Source organism: Astyanax mexicanus, chromosome 5 (assembly GCF_023375975.1).
Source record: "Astyanax mexicanus isolate ESR-SI-001 chromosome 5, AstMex3_surface, whole genome shotgun sequence".
Lineage (NCBI taxonomy): Eukaryota > Metazoa > Chordata > Actinopteri > Characiformes > Acestrorhamphidae > Astyanax > Astyanax mexicanus.
In genome coordinates, this window is record NC_064412.1 from 39,679,771 (window position 1) to 39,702,938 (window position 23,168).

A 23,168-nucleotide genomic window follows, 5' to 3' on the forward strand; every position below is an offset into this window, starting at 1 on the left:
AGTTCTATCCCTGGTAACGTTAGCTGGTAGCTAGTGGTTTCTGAAATTCTGGACTACAGGTTTTAACTTTAACCCACATCATTTAACACACATCAAAGGCTTCTGAAGGCAGTAATTAATGTGTGAGGGTTGGATCCAAGGTCTACAAGAAGGGATCTACTGAGGAGCAGGTTGAAGGTCGCTAGTCCAGTATGGAGTGTAGAAAAACCAAAGTTCATAATAAAGTGGACAGTGTATGGCCAGAACCAGATTAGGCCTACTTCCACTTTTACTTCTAGTCCCCAAATACACTTAATTATCACAGAGCTTAAAATTGGCATCGGTATTTAAATCTACATTTTGTATATTTGAATTAAATTTGACTTGAAATATTTAATAGTGTAATTCATAAATTTAAAATGTTAACAATACTTTTAATATTGTGTTTTAAAACTTGTGAGGTGGTGAACTTCATATAAATAATTTTAAATCTACAGCTCTGGAAAAAAATAAGAGACCACTTAAAAATGATGGGTTTCATTGATTTTACCAAATTGAAAACCTCAATATAATATATAAAATAATCAAGAGGAAGATGGATGATCACAAGCCATCAAACCAAGCTAAACTGCTTGAATTTTTGCACCAGGAGTGGCATAAAATTATCCAAAAGCAGTGTGTAAGACTGGTGGAGGAGAACATGCCAAGATGCATAAAACTGTGATTAAAACCCAGGGTTATTCCACCAAATATTAATTTCTAAACCCTTAAAACTTTATGAATATGAACTTATTTTCTTTGCAGTATCAGGGTCTAAAAGTTCTGCATCTTTATTTTAATTTCAGCCGTTTCCCATTTTCTGCAAATAAATGCTCTAAATGACAATATATTTATTTGGAATTTGGGAGAAATGTTGTCAGTAATTTATAGAATAAAATAACAATATTAATTTTATTCAAACATATACCTATAAATAGCAAAATCAGAGAAACTGATTCAGAAACTTTTTTCCAGGGATGTATTTGGTTAGAATTTTAGAAATATGAATTTAAGCCAGAGGTGATACATCTGTTAGATAGATTTGAATTTTTAGATCTAAACGTTTCAAAATATATTTTTTACATTTTCAGATAAAAAAAATCCATACATTTTTATATTTGTAAATTCAAGTCTAGCTACTAACATTCATATCTGCCCTAAATTCATATTTCTAAACAGATATAAAATTCAAATTTATGATTTATGCCATAAAAATTTTTTAGTGAAAAGTTCCAAGAATTTTTTTTTCAAAAATACAAAATGCAGATTAAAATACTTTACGTCAGCTTTTAAGCTCCATACTTCCTAATCAGTATCCACAAAACTATCCAGCGAGTCTACAGCACCAGAACTAGAGTACCAGTGTTACCAGCCTCATGAAGTCACTTCCTGTGCAGGGCAGTCCTCACCGTAAGGTTTTGTGCCACAGGTCGAAGCATGGCACAGCGTGCAGCCGTACGTACTTCTGGCCGTTGGACGTGCACTCCAGGCAGCCGTACACTGTCTCGCGCCGCTGGTGGCCCATTCCACACAGCGCACAGGGACCTTTGGGGATGTTGTGGTTGAGCAGGTTGACCCGGGTGTGTTTGTCCTCCCGCAGGTAGGAGGTGGACAGGTCGGTCATGCTGGCAGCCTTCTCATAGTAATCCGCCACGTCGTCCATGTACATATCTGAATGCGTGAGCTCCTCAAATGTCCGGTCATCTGCAATGTAGTTTAATAAAGAGATCATCAGAGATTCGGTTCATGCTAGCTATTTACTGACCTAGACCTGAGAAATCCAGCTCTAGATCATCTTTTTGCAGCTGGTCGCTGGTTTTGGTTGGTCCAAGATGGTCTTTGATGGTCAAAGTGGTTTCTAACCAATAAACTAAAAAAAAAAACATACCTTGTGCTGGACAAGAGCTAAGCCAGCTAAACGGCTTAACTAAGTTGAGCTGGCCAGTCTAGCATTACAGACTATGGCAGTTTAAGGGGGTCAAAGGTGGATTAATGCACAGGCTATGCTACGCTGCAGCCTTGGTACCTATGCAATGATTAGGGCCCACAGATTGGCCACTTTTTTTTTTTATTAATTAATTTTTACCCAACCTCCCGCTCTGCCCCGCCCCGCCTAGCTTTGAACTTCATTCAGAGACCTTATTAAATAACTTAGCACATTGAAACATTCTCATTTAAACATCAAAACTACCATGAAATATGCAAAAAAATTAATCATGACTTTAATTATGATTAATCACAGAATATTGTTGTGATTAATACAATTATAAACACATATTGACATTATTAATATAAATAGCATTATTTTTTTTGTGTGTAGAAATGTGTGGGATTTGGGATGTAGCCTAGGAGCCCAAATCAACTTAATCCACCACTGATGGGGGTGACTGGTTTTAGATGGTTTAAACTGGTCTTTAATGGTCAAGGTGGTTGAACAGCTTTTAACTTAGTTATACTTTGAATAATTGGGTGATTGGCGTCCGGGTAGTGTTGTGTGCAGTGTCATGGTGATGTCAGTGTGTGGTGGATTCTGGGTAGTGTAGTCTGGAGACTGGAGATCGCAGGCGGAGCTGAGTGACAGGCACACAGACTGCATAACTGATCTAATTTCATATGTAGTTTATTTATTTTGAAAATTCAGTTTATTTTGTTTTGTTTTTATAAAAATATTTTAAAAGATTCATGATTATTGTATGAAGTTACATTTGATGACTTGAGTAGGGCATGAATTTTAAGACTTGAGAATTGATTGTCAAGACTAGAAACTTAATTGTTACTTGCAATCTAGTGACTTCTTCCCACCTTTGTTTGTTAACATTACAAATGCTTGAAACTAGAAGCCAATTTAGGTTAATTTATGAAAGTTTTGTCAATAAAGACTGTTGTTTTTCCATTGTTAACATTGTCACACCTGCTTTAGATCACCAGCATTGTAAAAGACATCCAAGCCTGTAAGTCTTTCTACAGTAAAAATGTAACATCACACCAAAAACGCGTTTTGCTCACATCTAAATGATTAAATTTCTGTATTTATAGAACTTCCTGTTTAATGCAAAGTGCCAGTCATGAGTTTTTAGTTTTGCACAGGAGCTACAAAAAACAAGCTTATTCTTTCCCAACTAGCATCATGCTAACTGCCCATGTTGACTTGTTTATGTGGTTTTTAACACCAAAAATACAGAACTGTGGACAACTGTGGCCTCAAGATCCTATTTAGCTAAGGAATGTACTATTGCCTGTTTTTATAGCTGGCATTATGAAATGGCATGTCATAAACACAAAAACCAGTGTTCTGGAGATTATTTAACAGTGTGATGTATTTAAAGGTAAATGTGTGATATGATATAGGCATGTAGTATGCCTGTGATTTATGATGCCACCTCTCACACATTGACTGTGAGACTCAGGTCATTGGCCACAGTTCAGATTTTTTAAAATAATTTAAGCATCACACTAGGAGTGATTAGAGGAGAGTACAGAATCTAACCACCCAGAGAGAGCATAGACAATTGTACTCTCTCGGACTCCGGCTGCTGATGGCAAGCAGCATGATACACACTTGGTATTTCTTGCAAATTTTAAAAAGGAACTGATATGCATTGGTGTTCACACTACAATAATTATATGTGGTTTGAGTGATTGAATTATGAAAAACACTGTACCATGTTTAAACCTGTTCTTTGCTCTGGCCACTTATTATCAGATCACCCAGGATGCATGTTAATACCAGGTGCAGTCCAGAACCAGTGGTCCTGTGGTCCAGGTCTTGGTCCAGATTTTAAACCTTAATTTACCTGAATCTAACTCCAATTAATTATGGTATACATTAAGATTATACATGTGTTGGCTGGTTTCATAAGTGGCCCAGAGACATCACACACACACATCACAACAACATTTACAAAGCAAACAAAAAGATGACAACGCAACTACATTAAGAAAACGCAGCATGCGGTATGTGCTTCTCTTTCATACTCACACATTTCTCTCTATAGCTGCAGAAACAGCAAAAGCAAGCTGCCTGGCCTTTTTTCTCCTCCTCGACCTGATCATGTACTTTAGACCAACTGTTTTCTCTCCACTTAAGCAAAAGATGCTCCACATATGAGCTGCTAACTCATTCATTTCACCTTTATAAAGCTACTAGTTGTCTCTCAAATATGACTTTTTTGTTGGTAGTGAAGAAGGTGACGTTTCTACACGTATCAATGTGCGCACTTACATTTGTGAATGTGACCCTTCAAGATAGAAAAGAGAGTGACTTATCATCAGTTGAACTAGTAATAAAAAATAAACACACATTACCTGCTCTAAAGGGGTTCCCATAAATAATCCCTGACAGGAACCTCCGCAGTCGGCCCACAGAAAACCTGCCGATGAATCCTCCCAGCTGCTCTCGGATCTGTTCCCTCTCAAAGCCACCTATCGACTCTGGTGCTACGCATATGTCTGATAAGTAGATGAAAAACAGTGATGAGAGGGTGATGATTATACACTGACAAGTAATTGTATACATCATGGAACAGGAGCTAGTATGTTCAATGACTTATGCCATATCATTAAACACAGAAGCTAAAGAATGGTAGATTAAACTATGGGATATGTGTGTGGGATCTGCTCAGGGACAATGCCAGATATTGTATTTTGCTGGTGCTATGGGGTAAGCCTGATTTTTCATTGAGGGTGCTGTATAATTTAGAATTCCCATTATTCCACCCCGAAGCAAAGTCATGCACACTACCTGTCCTGGAACCATTACAATGGCAGTTTGTGATGAACACAAGGTGTAATATTGAGCTCATGAGATACTAATGTATCGTTCACAAGCTGGCCTAAGTCTCCATCCTCTGGTCTTTCTTTCTCTTTCTGCAGGCCAGTGACTACAAGCACTGTGTCAGCACCTTCATTAGACCTATTAACATCACCTGAAGCTTCAGGTTCACTCTCTACTCATGAAAATGCTCCATTCTGATATTGTATTGAGGTTGTATTCTGGCAACAGGAAATTAATGTAAGGTCAAAAGATGAATGTGCACTACACCCATTGGCTGAATCTGATCACCCATGTTGGCTGTCAGGGTGCAGCAAGGAGAGAAGGCAGAGAGCAGATGCAAATGTATTTATCATTAGGTATTTATCATTAAACAAGAAAACAAAATAAACCAAATAACAGAAACTCTGGGAACACATAGAACAAAACTAGCAACCATGACGGATGTAAAGACGTAAAAGGATCTACAGGAAACATGAAACATAGGTCTATAAATACACACACAAGGCGCAAAGGAAACATGAAACACCTGGGGAAAGGTAAAGAGGGGGCGGAGCTACAGAATAAACCTAGGTGAAGGCACAAGAAGAACACACAGCAGAGCAGAAACACAGAGACAGAACACAACAGACACGGAACAGGGCAAGGATGTGACATTGGCTTTATGTTTTTTTGTTGCCTAAAATAATTGTTTTGTTTTATAAATGTACTTATTTTTATTTATTCACACACTAAAAACAAAAGTATACAACTCTGGAAAAAATAAGAGACCACTTAAAAATTATGAGTTTCATTGATTTTACCAAATTGAAAACCTCTGAAATATAATCAGGAGAAAAATGGATGATCACAAGCCATCAAACCAAGCTGCACTGCTTGAATTTTTGCACCAGAAGTGGCATAAAGCTATCCAAAAGCAGTGTGAAAGACTGGTGGAGGAGAACTTGCCAAGATACATGAAAACTGTGATTAAAAACCAGGGTTATTCCACCAAATATTGATTTCTAATCTTTTAAAACTTTATGAATATGAATTTGTTTTCTTTGCGTTATTTGAGGTCTGAAAGCTCTGCATCTTTTTTGTTATTATGTTATTTCAGCCATTTCTCATTTTCTGCAAATAAATGCTCTAAATTACAATATTTATATTTGGAATTTCGAAGAAATGTTATCCACACCAAATCCCGAACACATGACACAGCACATGACACTTTCAGGAGGCAAATAACTGGAATTTTTAATCAGCTGTGTTATGGCTTATTTAAGAGGATCAGTCCTTTCGTACATGTTTTCCATTGTTTGTGTTACTCTCTCGTGTTTACCTTGCTTTTCTGGACTGTTCATCTACTCTGGTATGTTATCTCCTTGGTGTTGCTGTTTACCAGTACTGACCTTGCTTTGTGTGACCCTCCCTTTGTCTTATACTTTATTTAATAAACTATATTTTGATTTACATCTCTATCAGCTCTATCATGACAACTTCAGAAAGGGAATGTCCCCTCTATATGTACCCACTATCAGCCATCGCACCAATGTACATTTACATAATGTACTGTACATGTATATTGAAATAATCAAAAGCTCACCTAGGGTTCCATCGAGACGCACATATAGTTCAAATATGCTGAAGGCTATGGTAGTGTGAGCTGGAATAACGATGGCTTTGTCGCGACCTTTTGGGTTCCGGCCGTCGTCTATCTGAAACTGAAACAGACCAGGGATATTGAATAACATGTAAACAGTGCAGGAAGCTGTAAGTTCCTTTGATTGATTGTTTGTTTGTTTGTGTGTGATTACCCTCATGGTAGTGCCACGCATGCCAGCGTGGACGGTAAGAGAGCACTGGCGTGTGGTGCGAATACTCTCCATGACCACACACAGCACGGTTCGCCCGCTGTCCTTCGACTGACGGATCAGACAGTGATCCAGGTCCACTTTCCTGCAGAGAAAGAGGAAACCATTCACACTGAGGTTATAAGGAGTGTTTGGGTCCAGACTACAGTGTACAGTGGCGTAAAAAAAATCTGTTATAGTGAATAATTAAACGTGTAGCTGGCTATTTTTCTGCTGAACAGGTAATCACTGAGCTTCAGTAAGGTTCCTAAACATAGCTGGGTAATGTATTACCAACACTAGTATAGTAGAGGCAGGCAGATAAAAATGTGCAGAGTAACAGAGTAAGACTCATCGTAGCTTGCCGTTGTGTTTTAATATGGAAACCTGCATGAGCTTGGCGTCTGGCGAGGGGTTGGTGGGACAAAAAACTCTGTTCAGTGTTTGGACATTATTTAGCCTTGCACTCACTCAAATTTATTACTGATTGTTCCTCAAAGCATAATGTTAAAAGGTTAAAACAATCTATTAAATATTTAAAAGTGTATGTTTTAGCTTTGTACACCTTTAGAGTGGAAAACAGATCACTTTTTAAAAAATGGTGCATCACAAGAGACTCTCACTAAACCTAAAACTCTCAGTTAGTCCTTAATTTTTGTGTCATGGTTATTGCTTTACAATGATCACAGTCATTGTTAAGAAAGGCCAGGTGATGCAAATATTTGGATAGTTTAGAAGATGCCATTTGCTTGTGATTATTCTGGAATAGACAGTAATAGAGGTATTACTTTGGGCTGGAGTTCAGGTGCTTCTGCTTCTGGCAGAAAAAGAAAGGAGGGTTTTTGAAAGAGTGGGAAACGAGATAGACATGATATTACAAGGAAGTTCGATTAAAAGGAAGGGCATGGTCCTTCTCCCAAAGATTTGTCCACACAAAATATTTGTCCTCCAAGCTTTTTGTGTACAGAAGCTTGTCTGTTGTTGCACAGATTGTGTTGGTCATCCTCTAGTTCATTTTTTTTAATTAATTTTATTTTAATTTTATGTCTAATCTAATCCTATTTTCTCCCCAATTTACATGGCCAATTACCCAACCCACTCATTAGAACTCGCCCTATCACACACCAGGAGGGTGAAGACTAACACATGCTTCCTCCGATACATGTGAAGTCAGCCACCGCTTCTTTTCGAGCTGCTGCTGATGCAGCATCACAGAGTAGCATCAAAGCGTGTTTGGAGGAAAGCACAGCGACTCGGTTCCGGTACATCAGCTCACAGACGCCCTGTGCTGTGTACATCACACTTTAGTGATGTGGCCATCTACCCACCTGGAGGGAACAGGGCTAATATTGCTCCCTCTGAGCGCCGGCAGCTTGATGGCAAAGCTGCATGAGCGGGGGTTCGAACCTGCTCATAGTGGCAGCGCTTTAGACCGCTGGACCACTCGGCACCCCATCCTCTAGTTCTTTATCAGTGTGCACAGGATATTTCTGGTTGGTGGACTATTCTCAGTCCAGCAATGATACAGAGGTGTTTAAAAACTCCAGCAGCACTGCTATGTCTGATCTACATGTACCAGCCCAACACACACCACTACCACTATGCCAGTATCACTGCAGTGCTGCGAAAAACCACCACCCAACTAATAGCTATTCTGTGGTGGTCTGATGGGGTCCTGCTTATTAAAGAACATGGTGAGAGGAGGAAAATAAAGTATGAATAGAAACAGATCCAGAGTGTAAAATGAGTGTAAAAACAAATCCGTGGTTTTATTGAAGTGGCTAATCAGTGTCTCTATTACCCAGTGTCTGTTCCTAGTTTAGGATAATGTACCTGGAGTTGAGCTCCCTCAGTAAGGTCGGAACCTCCACCTCATGTTTGGTGACGATCCCAAAGGACGCTTTAACTGCCACCGAGTCCGAGCCGCTGATGTTGACACCCACTTCATGGATCAGGTGGTTGCCCAGGCGCCCATTTAAGGACACGTCTGACTTGTCTTCATAGTTTAGAAGCTGGTAGGATGACACTCCTAATAGCGACAAATGGATCGGGTTACACATCTCTCATAATCAATTCATGCTGTGGCTCTCTTGGCCTCTATTTCACATTGTACTAATATGCCGCACGCACATGTCTTTTTACTAATGATATACTTTATGTATCTGCAGTGATGTCAAGTAATAAAGTACAAATACTTTGTTTCCTTACTGGAGTAGAAATTTTGGTTATCTATTCTTGACATTTTACTTCTACTGCTTACATTAAAAAAAATAGTCTTGTTACTTCTATATATTTTCAGCTTGTTTTCATTCCGGCTTCTCATAATAATAATAATAATAATAATAAACTATCCAAAAACTCTATCTAGATAAATATTTCCTATTGGTTTATATGCGACCCATTGCACATGTTACACTCCAGCAAAAACATCCCAGCCGGCCACCAACGTCAATAGACGTTAGTTTCAGGTAGAATGTTGGTCATGATGTCAGATGACAATAATCTGACAACAGGATAGCATCTAACACTGTTACGTGCCTGCAGGGTAAGCAAACATATGTAGCCTAGTATGAAGACGATTAATGAGCATATATGCAGCTGAAACAGGAAGCCTAGTGCATCCCAAATTGATCAACATTAACATTTTAATATAAACATATATGAATGAATGAATGTCATTATGGCTTTAAGTTTTTTTATCCTTTGTGGTATTTTTCTCTTTACAATACTTGTGTTAATACTTTAAGTAGTTTTGAAACCAGTACTTTTACTTTTAAGTTGATATGTTGTGTTGATTCTTTAATTTTTACAGAAATATTTTTGAAACCCTAGTATCTATACTTCTACCTGAGGAAATGCATGTACTCCTGTTGACACCTTTGTGTATCTGTTCTTTCATAAGAAACTGTGAAGTTATTTGAGTAGATTTGGGGAACCTTAAAAAAGCTGCTTGCTTAAAAAAAACATTTTCTTAAAAAAAATTCTGTACAGCACTCTAAAGTGTTCCTTTATAGTTTTAAAGTTAATAAAATGTTTAATATTATAGAAGTGATATTGTTATTTCTTGTCATCCCTCTCAATCCTATTGTAGCACACTGTAATAACCTTTCTTCACCCTGAAAGCCTACCCACCTAACATACTTTAACATTAGTATCTCCCACTACTACTATTAGTTCTGTAGACGGGTGGTTGGTGAGTTGGTTGTAAATAGAAAGTGTGAAACGATGGGATGAGGAATAGGGTGGGGAATAGGGGATTCTGCTCATGGCCTATGTCATGAGTGTGACTTAAGTTTATTTGATATGCCTAAATTAAATTAAAATGTAGGTTAAGGAATATTAATAGCTTTCCAAGATGGCTGCTACTTTTACTAAACTAATTTTCATAATTCAGGTCTCATCCCCAACTGGTAAGTGATAATCTTTTCAAACAATATTTTCTAAATTCCAAATTAAGATTCTGGTTTCTGGTTGGTTCTACTGCTCGACTGTGTGATAAACTAAACTCTTAAACCATTGCTCATTTATAAATAGCCATAACAACTCATGTTTTTGTGTTTCCTGAAAAAAAAAATGGAAATATGACTTAGGAAATTATTTTAGAAAAGTGTCAATATAACAAAAGTTAATGGGTCCAGAATGGGGTGTGGGGGTAGGTTAATGATCCTGAATTGTGGTGGTGGTAACAAAAAAAGGCACAGGTCCAGGTCAGAACTCAAACTGGTGTAAAACTCTCTGTATAAATTTGTCTTTTATTTTATTTTTATTTAAATGAGCTGCATAAATCTTAAATAATTAAATCAAATAATGTATCATATTTACTTATTGGCTTATGATAAAAAGGTTAATGTCCTCAGATTGTTGTGTTGTTCAAAAAAATGATAATTTCTAAAGATTTTTTTACAGTTGTTCATGGATTCACAATATACTCAGAAAACCTATATTTTTTATGATACTATTGATGAACATAAATATTAGATTTTTTGTTCTGCCCTAAGTACAGCCTTTTTAAATAAACTATGTGTAATAAGACTTGTTATGGCTTGTCACATTCTCACCTGCAGTAATCTCCTTTTCTCCTACGAGGATGTCCTTCAGTGAGAACGGGGTTGAGCCAAATTTGGTCTTCTTCCAGAAATGTCTTCTCCTCTTTCTGGTCACCAGACTGAGGGGTTGGTACCGGTCCGCCTCGCTGAGGCTGGGGACGGGGATCAGCCGCCCCGTGTCCCCCACCTGCTTCACAAAGTTCTTAGTCGCAGCTGCAAACATGGCAAAAGTTCACGGTCAGTCAGATCCTCGAGGTCAGTCAGAAGATCAGGAGTCTCCTCACAGCCATTGCGGCTGGTGACGGCCTTCGCCTGGACTGCATGTTCTGTTCCTGTGGGCTGAATGAGTGGAGAGAACGCTCCGAGGCCACTCAGGCACGTGGATGATAAATAATGAAGGAGGAAAAGTAAGATGATCAGGGTGTCTTCTTGTCAAATGTACCGTGTTCTCTCCTGCCGGCCTCGTCAACTTTAGATGGCCTGATACCAAAGACCTACCCTGCCTCATAACTACAACAACAGCAGTACCTATCAACACAGAGACGTGGTATTAGTTTGTTAAAAAATATATATATTTTACTTGTTTATCTTCATTTTATGCTAATTTTGTATACTCCACTGTCATTACTTGGCTAATCATCATTAAAAAGCAGTTTGCAGGCTCATCACACACTGTGGAATAATGGACTGGGTGTAACCTGAACAGGTAATCAGCAGAATAGCTGAGTGGACAGAAACAGGACAAACCAAGCCAGCCTAGACTTCCACTGGCTGCTTAGAGTCATCAATGGTGTTCTGTTACTGTTAAAAAGAAAATAAAAATGGCAATTATTTTATGGCAGCAGCAGTGAAAAAAAATATATTGTATGTACAGGGCCATGAAAAAGTATTTGCCCCTTACACATTTCTTTTGTTTTTGCTTTTTTTAAGCCATTCTTACATTTTCAGATGACCAAACACACTTTAAAATCAGAAGAGGAAAACCAAATACAAAAAAGCATCAATCTCAACCAACCTGGTTCTGAAAAATAAGTGAAACTCTTTTGAAAATACATCCTACTGAACTTAAAACATGAAAACATGGTGGTGGTAGTGTGGTAGTCTGGGAATGCTTTGCTGCTTCAGGGCCTGGACAACTTGCTGTAACTGATGGAACCATAAATTCTCTATCAAAAATTCCTAAAGGAGAATGTTGGGCCATCAGTTTGTGATTTTAAGCTCAGGCACACTTGGGTTCTGCAGCAGGACAATGATCCAAAGCAGCCTATTAATTCCACATCGTATGGCAAAAACAAACAAACAAAAAAATGTAAAGTTGTGGAGTGTCACTTATAAATTACAAAAATGCCATTAATTTAAATAATTAATTTGATAATTAAATTAAATAATTTTTATTCCATTTTCTTCCCAATTTGGAAGTGCAATTACACAATCCCTATTTATATGAACTTCCATATATATATAAAGACTAGAAAATGCCTCCTCTCATACATGTGAAGTCAGATTTTGCCTCGATTCCATTCTCTTTTTGATGTAACATCACTGTAGACAATGCCCTTCTTATCGGAGGAAAGTGCCGGGTCTCCAGACACATAGAAATCATGGCTAAATGTGCTCCCTCTGACTCTGGCTGCTGATGGTAAAGCAGCATCAGGCCCGTAGCCAGGGGGGATCGAAGGGTTCGTTCGATCCCCCCCCATCCCCCACAACCCCCCCTCAGCCACCCCAATACCCAACCCCCCCCCCCCCCCCCTCCCCCTGCCTGCCCCCAGAGTAGTGACGAGTAAGAAAAATTGTTACAGTAATGTTTCTCTTTACACATTTTGTTCAGACTGTTTTACACCAATCCAGTAGGTGGCGGTAATTCTCCCATTTCTGTTCTTAGCTTGTGGAAAGAATAAGAATCAGGGGAAAGTTACTTGAGAAAATGGGTAAAAAAGAAGACAAGGAGCGAAAACGGAAGAAAACGGCGGTAACATTGTCCCAAAATATTGGTGACTTGTTCAAAAAAAGGCCCAAAATCGGTAAGCTGCTGAGTGCAGGGCTTCTATTTCTTTACAACTCCCCTGCGTTAAAAGTGCCGGGCTCGGCTTAGCCCAATAGTATATTGTACATGTAACACCGGATTATTACTGTTATTATTGCGATAACTCCAAAGTCTGGATTTTAGTTGATTTTTAAGAAATGTAGGTTAAGTGACAATAACATTCAGTCACTCACTTTGCAATGCTGACGATCAAGCTAGGGTGTATTTTACTCTCAACATGCCTGTTGCTCCTAAGGCCATATATAAAATACACCGCGGTCACGCCATCTGCACTTAGAAAACGCTCGGTCGCGCTATCCACACAGAAAACTGGAGTGCGCGTCTAAACCGTGTTTTACTGTAGCAGCGTGCACAGCGCACCCGGAGGAGCGGAGACTGGCGCTTCTCGTGCAGAGACTTAAAATGGAACAGAAACGAGTTTTACACATAAATAAACATGATTTAACGAGGTCTAATCCACAAATATACACCAGAAAGACCACTTCTTATCTGTAGAACAGTGTAACGTTTTGAAAAGGGTTGGAGTGTTATTAAATAAGCAAATCAAATTGTTATAAAATCACAGCCCTAAATTCTTAAAGATCTTATTCTCATGTATCCCAGATATATGTTTGAAGTGATATTACTGTATCATTTTTGAGTAATTGAATACCAAAACTATCTATTCGGTTTTGTATAAAAGGGATTTTGGAGTGCTATAAAACCAAAACAAATCTAATTCTTCTTAAATCAGAACATGAAATCCTTAAATAATACCTGAAAACCTAAAACCAGATTTCAGAGTCCTATAGAACCAGTAAATCAAATTGTTATCCAATGCCACTAATAAGGTCTTGAAAAACACATTCTATACTATTAATGTTATGGGTATCAAGTCATATTACTGTATCATTTTGGAATAATTGAATACCAAACATAGGAAAAATGTCTATTCGTTTGTGCATAAACCAAATCCTATAAAACCAGCAAATCAAATTGTTATCCAATGTGACTGAGACACTCTTGAAGAACACATTACATACTATTAGTGACGTGAGTAACAAAGGATATTACTGTATCATTTTGGAGTAATTGGATACCAAGCTTAGGAAAAATGTCTATTTTCTTTTGCATAAACCAGATTTTAAGGTCCTATAAAACCTGAAAATCAAATTGTTATCCAATGCTACCAAGACTACCTTAAGAAACACATTCCTTACTATTAATGACGTGAGTAACAAAGGATATTACTGTATCATTTTGGATTAATTGGATACCAAATTTAGGAATAAATGTCTATTCGGTTGTGCAAAAACCTGATTTCGGAGTCCTACAAAACCAACAAATCAAATTGTTATCCAATGCCACCAAGACTGTCTTGAAGAACACATGTCATACTATTAATGACATGAGTAAAAAGTCATATTACTGTATTATTTTGGAGTAATAGAATACCAAACTTAGGAAAAAAGTCTATTCAGTTGTGATAAACCACATTTTGGAGTCCTATAAAACCAGCAAATCAAATTGTTATCCAATGCAACTAATAACGTCTTGAAAACCACATTCTATACTATTATTGACATGAGTATCAAGTGATATTACTTTATCATTTTGGAGTAATTGAATACCAAACTTAGAAAAAATGTTTATTCGATTGTGCATAAACCAGATTTCTGAGTCCTAGAAAACCAGCAAATCAAATTGTTATCCAATGCCACTAACAAAGGCTTGGAAAACACATTCTATACTATTAATAACATATGTATCAAGTGATTTTACTGTACCATTTTGGAGTAATTAAATATCAAACATACGAAAAATGTTAATTCACTTTTGCATAAAACAGATTTCAGAGTCCTGTAAAACCAGCAAGTCAAATTGTTATCCAATGCCACTGAGACAGCCTTAAAGAAGACATTCCATACTATGCATGACATGAGTATCAAGTGATTTTACTGTATCATTTTGGAATAATTGAATACCAAACATAGGAAAAATGTCTATTCGTTTGTGCATAAACCAAATCCTATAAAACCAGCAAATCAAATTGTTATCCAATGTGACTGAGACACTCTTGAAGAACACATTACATACTATTAGTGACGTGAGTAACAAAGGATATTACTGTATCATTTTGGAGTAATTGGATACCAAGCTTAGGAAAAATGTCTATTTTCTTTTGCATAAACCAGATTTTAAGGTCCTATAAAACCTGAAAATCAAATTGTTATCCAATGCTACCAAGACTACCTTAAGAAACACATTCCTTACTATTAATGACGTGAGTAACAAAGGATATTACTGTATCATTTTGGATTAATTGGATACCAAATTTAGGAATAAATGTCTATTCGGTTGTGCAAAAACCTGATTTCGGAGTCCTACAAAACCAACAAATCAAATTGTTATCCAATGCCACCAAGACTGTCTTGAAGAACACATGTCATACTATTAATGACATGAGTAAAAAGTCATATTACTGTATTATTTTGGAGTAATAGAATACCAAACTTAGGAAAAAAGTCTATTCAGTTGTGATAAACCACATTTTGGAGTCCTATAAAACCAGCAAATCAAATTGTTATCCAATGCAACTAATAACGTCTTGAAAACCACATTCTATACTATTATTGACATGAGTATCAAGTGATATTACTTTATCATTTTGGAGTAATTGAATACCAAACTTAGAAAAAATGTTTATTCGATTGTGCATAAACCAGATTTCTGAGTCCTAGAAAACCAGCAAATCAAATTGTTATCCAATGCCACTAACAAAGGCTTGGAAAACACATTCTATACTATTAATAACATATGTATCAAGTGATTTTACTGTACCATTTTGGAGTAATTAAATATCAAACATACGAAAAATGTTAATTCACTTTTGCATAAAACAGATTTCAGAGTCCTATAAAACCAGCAAGTCAAATTGTTATCCAATGCCACTGAGACAGCCTTAAAGAAGACATTCCATACTATGCATGACATGAGTATCAAGTGATTTTACTGTATCATTTTGGAGTAATTGGATACCAAACTTGGAAAAAATGTCTATTCGGTTGTGCATAAACCACATTTCAGAGTCCTATAAAACCAGCAAGTCAAATTGTTATCCAATGCAACTGAGACAGCCTTAAAGAAGACATTCCATACTATGCATGACATGAGTATCAAGTGATTTTACTGTATCATTTTGGAGTAATTGGATACCAAACTTAGGAAAAAATTCTATTTGGTTGTGCATAAACTAGATTTGGGAGTCCTATAAAACCAGCAAATCAAATTGTTATCCAATGCCACTGAGATAGCCTTAAAGAAGACATTTCATACTATGCATGACATGAGTAACAAAGAATATTATTGTTTCATTTTGGAGTAATTGGATACCAAACCTAGGAAAAATGTATATTCGATTGTTCATAAACCAGATTTCGGAGTCCTATAAAACCAGCAAATCAAATTGTTATCCAATGCGACTAAGACACTCTTGAAGAACACATTACATACTATTAGTGACGTGAGTAACAAAGGATGTTACTGTATCATTTTGGAGTAATTGGATACCAAACTTAGGAAAAATGTATATTTGGTTGTGCATAAACTAGATTTGGGAGTCCTATAAAACCAGCAAATCAAATTGTTATCCAATGCCAATGAGACAGCCTTAAAGAAGACATTTCATACTATTAGTGACGTCAGGAACAAAGGATATTACTGTATCATTTTGGAGTAATTGGATACCAAACCTAGGAAAAATGTATATTCGGTTGTTCATAAACCAGATTTCGGAGTCCTATAAAACCAGCAAATCAAATTGTTATCCAATGCCACCAATACAGCCTTAAATAACACATTCCATGTTATTAATGACATGAGTAACAAAGAATATTACTGTATCATTTTGGAGTAATTGGATACCAAACATAGGAAAAATGTATATTTGGTTGTTCATAAACCAGATTTCGGAGTCCTATAAGACCAGCAAGTCAAATTGTTATTCAATGCCACTGAGACAGCCTTAAAGGAGACATTCCATACTATGCATACCATGAGTATCAAGTGATTTTACTGTATCATTTTGGAGTAATTGGATACCAAACATAGGAAAAATGTTTATTCGGTTGTGCATAAACCAGATTTCAGAGTCCTATAAAACCAGCAAATCCAAATGTTATCCAATACCACCAAGACAGCCTTAAAGAACACATTCCATGTTATTAATGACTTGAGTATCAAAGAACATTACTGTATCATTTTGGAGTAATTGGATACCAAACATAGAAAAAAATTCTATTTGGTTGTGCATAAACCAGATTTGGGAGTCCCATAAAACCAGCAAATCAAATTGTTATTCAATGCCTTTGAGACAGTCTTGAAGAACACATTCTATACTATTATTGACATGAGTAACAAGTGATATTACTGTATAATTTTGGATTAATTGGATACCAAATGTCTATTCTATATGACACAGTAATATCACTTGTGACTAATGTTCTTGGTAGATTGGAATATTTTCTTCAAGACTGTTTTGGTTTTACAACAATTTGATTTGCTGGTTTTATAGGATTTGGTTTATGCACAAACGACATTTTTCCTATGTTCGGTATTCAATTATTCCAAAATTAAACAGTTATATCACTTGTTACTCATGTCACTAATGGTATGGAATGTGTTCTTCAAGACTTTGTTAGTGCCATTGGATATCAATTTGATTTGCTGGTTTTATAGGACTCTGAAATGTGGTTTATGCACAACCGAATAGACATTTTTCCAAGTTTGGTATCCAATTAATCTAAAATGATACAGTAATATCATTTGTTACTCATGTCAATAATAGTATGAAATGTGCTTTTCAAGACTTTATTAGTGACATTGGATAACAATTTGATTTGCTGGTTTTATAGGACTCCGAAATCAGGTTTTTGCACAACCGAATATACATTTTTCCTAAGTTTGGTATCCAATTACTCCAAAATGATACAGTAAAATCACTTGATACTCTTGTCAATAATAGTATAGCATGTGTTCTTCAAGACTTTGTTAGTGTCATTGGATAACAATTTGATTTGCTGGTTTTATAGGACTCTGAAATGTGGTTTATGCACAACTGAATAGACATTTTTTCCAAGTTTGGTATCCAATTACTCCAAAATGATACAGTAAAATCACTTGATACTCATGTCAATAATAGTATAGAATGTGCTTTTCAAGACTTTATCAGTGGCATTGGATAACAATTTGATTTAATGGTTTGTAGGACTCTGAAATCTGGTTTATACAGAAGTGAATCAACATTTTTTGTATGTTTGATAATTAATTACTCCAAAATGGTAAAGTAAAATCACTTGATACTTATGTTATTAATAGTATAGAATGTGTTTTTCAAGACTGTCTTGGTGGCATTGGATAACAATTTGATTTGCTGGTTTTATGCGACCTTAAAATCTGGTTTATACACAACTGAATAGACATTTTTTCTAAGTTTGGTATCCAATTATTTCAAAATGATACAGTAAAATCACTTGATACTCATGTCAATAATAGTATAGAATGTGTTCTTCAAGACTTTGTTAGTGTCATTGGATAACAATTTGATTTGCTGGTTTTATAGGACTCTGAAATGTGGTTTATGCACAACCGAATAGACATTTTTTCCAAGTTTGGTATCCAATTACTCCAAAATGATACAGTAAAATCACTTGATACTCATGTCAATAATAGTATAGCATGTGTTCTTCAAGACTTTGTTAGTTCCATTGGATAACAATTTGATTTGCTGGTTTTCTAGGACTCTGAAATGTGGTTTATGCACAACCAAATAGACATTTTTTCCAAGTTTGGTATTCAATTACTCCAAAATGATACAGTAAAATCACTTGATACTCATGTCAATAATAGTATAGAATGTGTTCTTCAAGACTTTGTTAGTGCCATTGGATAACAATTTGATTTGCTGGTTTTATGGGACTCCGAAATCTGGTTTATGCACAACCGAATAGACATTTTTCCAAGTTTGGTATCCAATTATTTCAAAATGATACAGTAAAATCACTTGATACTCATGTCAATAATAGTATAGAATGTGTTCTTCAAGACTTTGTCAGTGCCATTGGATAACAATTTGATTTGCTGGTTTTATAGGACTCTGAAATCAGGTTTTTGCACAATCGAATAAACATTATTCCTAAGTTTGGTATCCAATTACTCCAAAATGATACAGTAATATCACTTGTTACTCAAGTCATTCATAGTATAGAATGTGCTTTTCAAGACTTTATCAGTGGCATTGGATAACAATTTGATTTAATGGTTTGTAGGACTTTGAAATCTGGTTTATACAGAAGTGAATCAACATTTTTCGTATGTTTGATAATTAATTACTCCAAAATGGTAAAGTAAAATCAATTTATACTTATGTTATTAATAGTATAGAATGTGTTTTTCAAGACTTTATTAGTGGCATTGGATAACAATTTAATTTGCTGGTTTTATAGGACTTTGAAATGTGGTTTATGCAAAAGTGAATCAACATTTTTCGTATGTTTGATATTTAATTAGTCCAAAATGGTACAGTAAAATCACTTGTTACTCATGTCATTAATAGTATGGAATGTGTTTTTCAAGACTGTCTAGGTGGCATTGGATAACAATTTGATTTGCTGGTTTTATGCGACCTTAAAATCTGGTTTATACACAACTGAATAGACATTTTTTCTAAGTTTGGTATCCAATTAATCCAAAATTATACAGTAATATCACTTATTACTCATGTTAATAATAGAATGGAATGTGTTCTTCAAGACAGTCTCGGTAGCATTTGATAACAATTTAATTTGCTGGTTTTACAGGACTCCAAAATCAGGTTTTTGCGCAACCAAATAGACATTTTTCCTAAGCTTCGTATTCAATTACTCCAAAATGATACAGTAATATCCTTTGTTACTCATGTCATTAATAGTATGAAATGTGTTCTTCAAGAATGTCTTAGTGGCATTGGATAACAATTTGATTTGCTTGTTTTATAGGACTCTGAAATCTGATTTATGCAAAAGTAAATTAACATTTTTTGTTTGATATTTAATTACTCCAAAATGGTACAGTAAAATCACTTGATATATATGTTATTAATAGTATAGAATGTGTTTTCCAAGACTTTGTTAGTGCCATTGGATAACAATTTGATTTGCTGGTTTTATAGGACTCTGAAATGTGGTTTATGCACAACCGAATATACATTTTTCCTAAGTTTGGTATTCATTTACTCCAAAATGATACTGTACAATCAGTATACATGCATGACATTAATAGTATGGAAGGTATTATTTAAGGATTTCATGTTCTGATTTAAGAAGAATTAGATTTTTTTTTGGTTTTATAGCACTCCAAAATCCCTTTTATACAAAACCGAATAGATAGTTTTGGTATTCAATTACTCAAAAATGATACAGTAATATCACTTCAAACATATATCTGGGATACATGAGAATAAGATCTTTAAGAATTTAGGGCTGTGATTTTATAACAATTTGATTTGCTTATTTAATAACACTCCAAACCTTTTCAAAACGTTACACTGTTCTACAGATAAGACGTGGTCTTTCTGGTGTATATTTGTGGATTAGACCTCGTTAAATCATGTTTATTTATGTGTAAAACTCGTTTCTGTTCCATTTTAAGTCTCTGCACGAGAAGCGCCAGTCTCCGCTCCTCCGGGTGCGCTGTGCACGCTGCTACAGTAAAACACGGTTTAGACGCGCACTCCAGTTTTCTGTGTGGATAGCGCGACCGAGCGTTTTCTAAGTGCAGATGGCGTGACCGCGGTTAAAATACAGTATAGAGGTGTAAAAAGGGGGTTAACCTCTTAACACGCCCTGGCCCGCCGGAGGGCCAGAAAAATATCATATTTAATATCTGGCTGTGTTTATGAATACTTATAGGTTCAATGTAGACACCCAATATGCCATTTTAAAGCTTTTCAGTTATCTAGCCTATTTAGCCGTATCTCATTTCAGAAAATAAACATTTGGGGCGAAATATGCCTGGTTTATGAAAGTTATGAAATATTATTTTCATATTTACGTTTTTCGTACGTGCATATTTGATCGAATGCGGACATGTTATACACCATTCGAACCGTCTGCCTCTCCGGATTACGGAACTGTGTTTAGAGTTTAAATCTGCTTGTGTTTCGCTTTGTGTTTACCTTAGGACACTCCAGACACACACCCAACCCCCTCCAGCGCTTCCCCCACACTCTTACCTTCAAAACGCCTCCAAATTTAAGAAAATCCATCAATCCAGTCACCAGTAATTCTCACATATATCCAAACAGTGCTTGAAATAATTTGAGGCAGAAAAAATATCAACTTTAACGCGTTATTAAAAGCGGATTATTGGTCGCTCCACGAATCCACGCATATCTAATGAATCAGCAGACCCTCACAGACCAGACGGCATGCAAATGAGCTCTGTCACCCAATCAGGCGCCGAGTTCAGCGAGCTGAAGGGAGGGGGGGGGGGGTGTGTGGGGGGCAACGAAGTCCCAGCACAGTTATAGGAAGATTTGAATAAGACAGAACACTTCAATTTATATTATTATTAATTCATGTTTAAGTTTTAATGACCATACCGATAGTGTTCCTAATGAAGTAATTCTTATCTATTTATGTCAATAGTAGAGAGATAGACAATAAAGGACAGCAACATCAGAGACAGACAATGGAGGGCAGCAACAGAGACAATGGAACAAAGCAACAGACAACTGAGGTGAGCAACAGAGACAGACAATGAAGTCACATCACAGATGTAGAAAGTTTGAGTAACACTTACATTTATATCAAATGTATGTTAACAGTGGGGAGCAACAGACAAACAAATAAGGACAGCAACAACAGATTCACAACAAACTTATAATAAATAAAATATGTCTAAATTAAAAGGTTTGAAGTGTGTTCGTGTATTTAGGGGGCATTGGAGTAGAGAGACAAATGAAGTCCACTTTTGGGGGAAAAAGATTCCCCCCCATCACAATGCTGGCTACGGGCCTGAGCATGATACAGAAATTGAACCTGCGTTTTTTTAACTTTAGTGAATCTTAGTAATAGTCCACTGGACCACTTGAAGGCACATTTTTAATGGTCTAATTCCATTGTTTTTTGATTCATTTTAAAATGTCGTTTGTAGTTGTGGTTTCTAGAATGAATTAATGCCCTGTAAGCTGGTTTCTGTAAAAAAGTGCTCTGGTGATCTAGTATAGCGCTGCTTTAGTCCGGTGGAGGAGTGAGGGGGAGTAACGATAGGATTTCAGCTCTTGCTCATGAATATTCATACATGCAAACATATACTACAGAATCTCTGTAAAACACCAAATCCAAAAGAGATCCTATGTAAACCTATATAAACACACAGAGGTGGGTAGTCCTGGTCCAGAAAGTAAAAAGTAGTTGGAACAAAACCCCATTTTTTTTTCTTTTTTTTTTCTAGTGTAAACAGAACTGTTTTAATCATTCACCTACCTATCTCAATTGTACTTCGTTGGTGGTGATCCATAGATAAATCCTAACCATTTGTTCTTTAGCTCTGAATTACTGGGCAAAGCATAAAACACTGATGTGTTATTTGAACAAATAACACAGGAACAAACTGCCATGTTGTTCCCAGCTATAGGGAATATACCAGCTATATATTGACTATATCTGGCATTTATTACTTCAGTGTTAATGAGTGTTAATGATTATTAAATAAGGGGTCCCTGCCTTTCATACAGAACAGTATATAAATGTGTTTTTGTAGCAACATAAATCACAAATAATAAAATCAAATCAAATAATTATATTTACAAATGTGTATTATGTAAGTGTCTAGAAAAATGATAAATGGCTTGCATGAAATCAAATGCTAAACCACATGTGTTGTCTCACCAGAACATCATCTGTAACATCTGCTCCACCAATTTTGTAAACTGCATGTTAAATTTAGGTCAACATCTTGTTGAACAAGCGCACTTTGCAAATGTAGCCACTACGGAAACAGGGCACATCCTTCTCTGGCATCGCTGCCAGCTGCCCTGAGTGTGTTAAAAAAATTACAGAAGCTTCACATCAGAAAGGCAAACATTAACTTCCCTGAAACTAAACGAAAGTAGTTTATGAATATAAATATACAGCTGTGGAAAAAATTATGAGACCACTTCAGTTACTGAATCAGTTTCTTTGATTTTGCTATTAATAGTATATGTTTGAGTAAAATGTACATTGTTGTTTAATTCTATAAACTACAGACATTTCTTTCAAATTCCAAATAAAAATTTTGTCATTTAGAGCATTTATATGCATAAAATGAGAAATGGCTGAAATAACAAAAAAGATGCAGAGCTTTCAGACCTCAAATAATGCAAAGAAAACAAATTCATATTCATAAAGTTTTAAGAGTTCAGAAATCAATATTTGGTGGAATAACCCTGGTTT

At 36.1% G+C, this 23,168-nt stretch overlaps 1 protein-coding gene across 1 annotated transcript; it reads right to left on the reverse strand.

The window, feature by feature from the left end:
* Positions 1-621: 621 nt before the first annotated feature.
* pjvk (pejvakin) lies at positions 622-11,073 on the reverse strand. The gene is made up of 6 exons (XM_022675099.2): positions 10,680-11,073; positions 8,455-8,650; positions 6,586-6,727; positions 6,375-6,492; positions 4,324-4,467; positions 622-1,722 (listed from the first exon to the last, which is right to left on the reverse strand). Exons 1-6 carry the CDS (start codon positions 10,888-10,890, stop codon positions 1,424-1,426), a joined length of 1,110 nt encoding a protein of 369 aa, XP_022530820.2. The 5' UTR covers positions 10,891-11,073; the 3' UTR covers positions 622-1,423.
* Between the last annotated feature and the right edge of the window lie 12,095 nt (positions 11,074-23,168).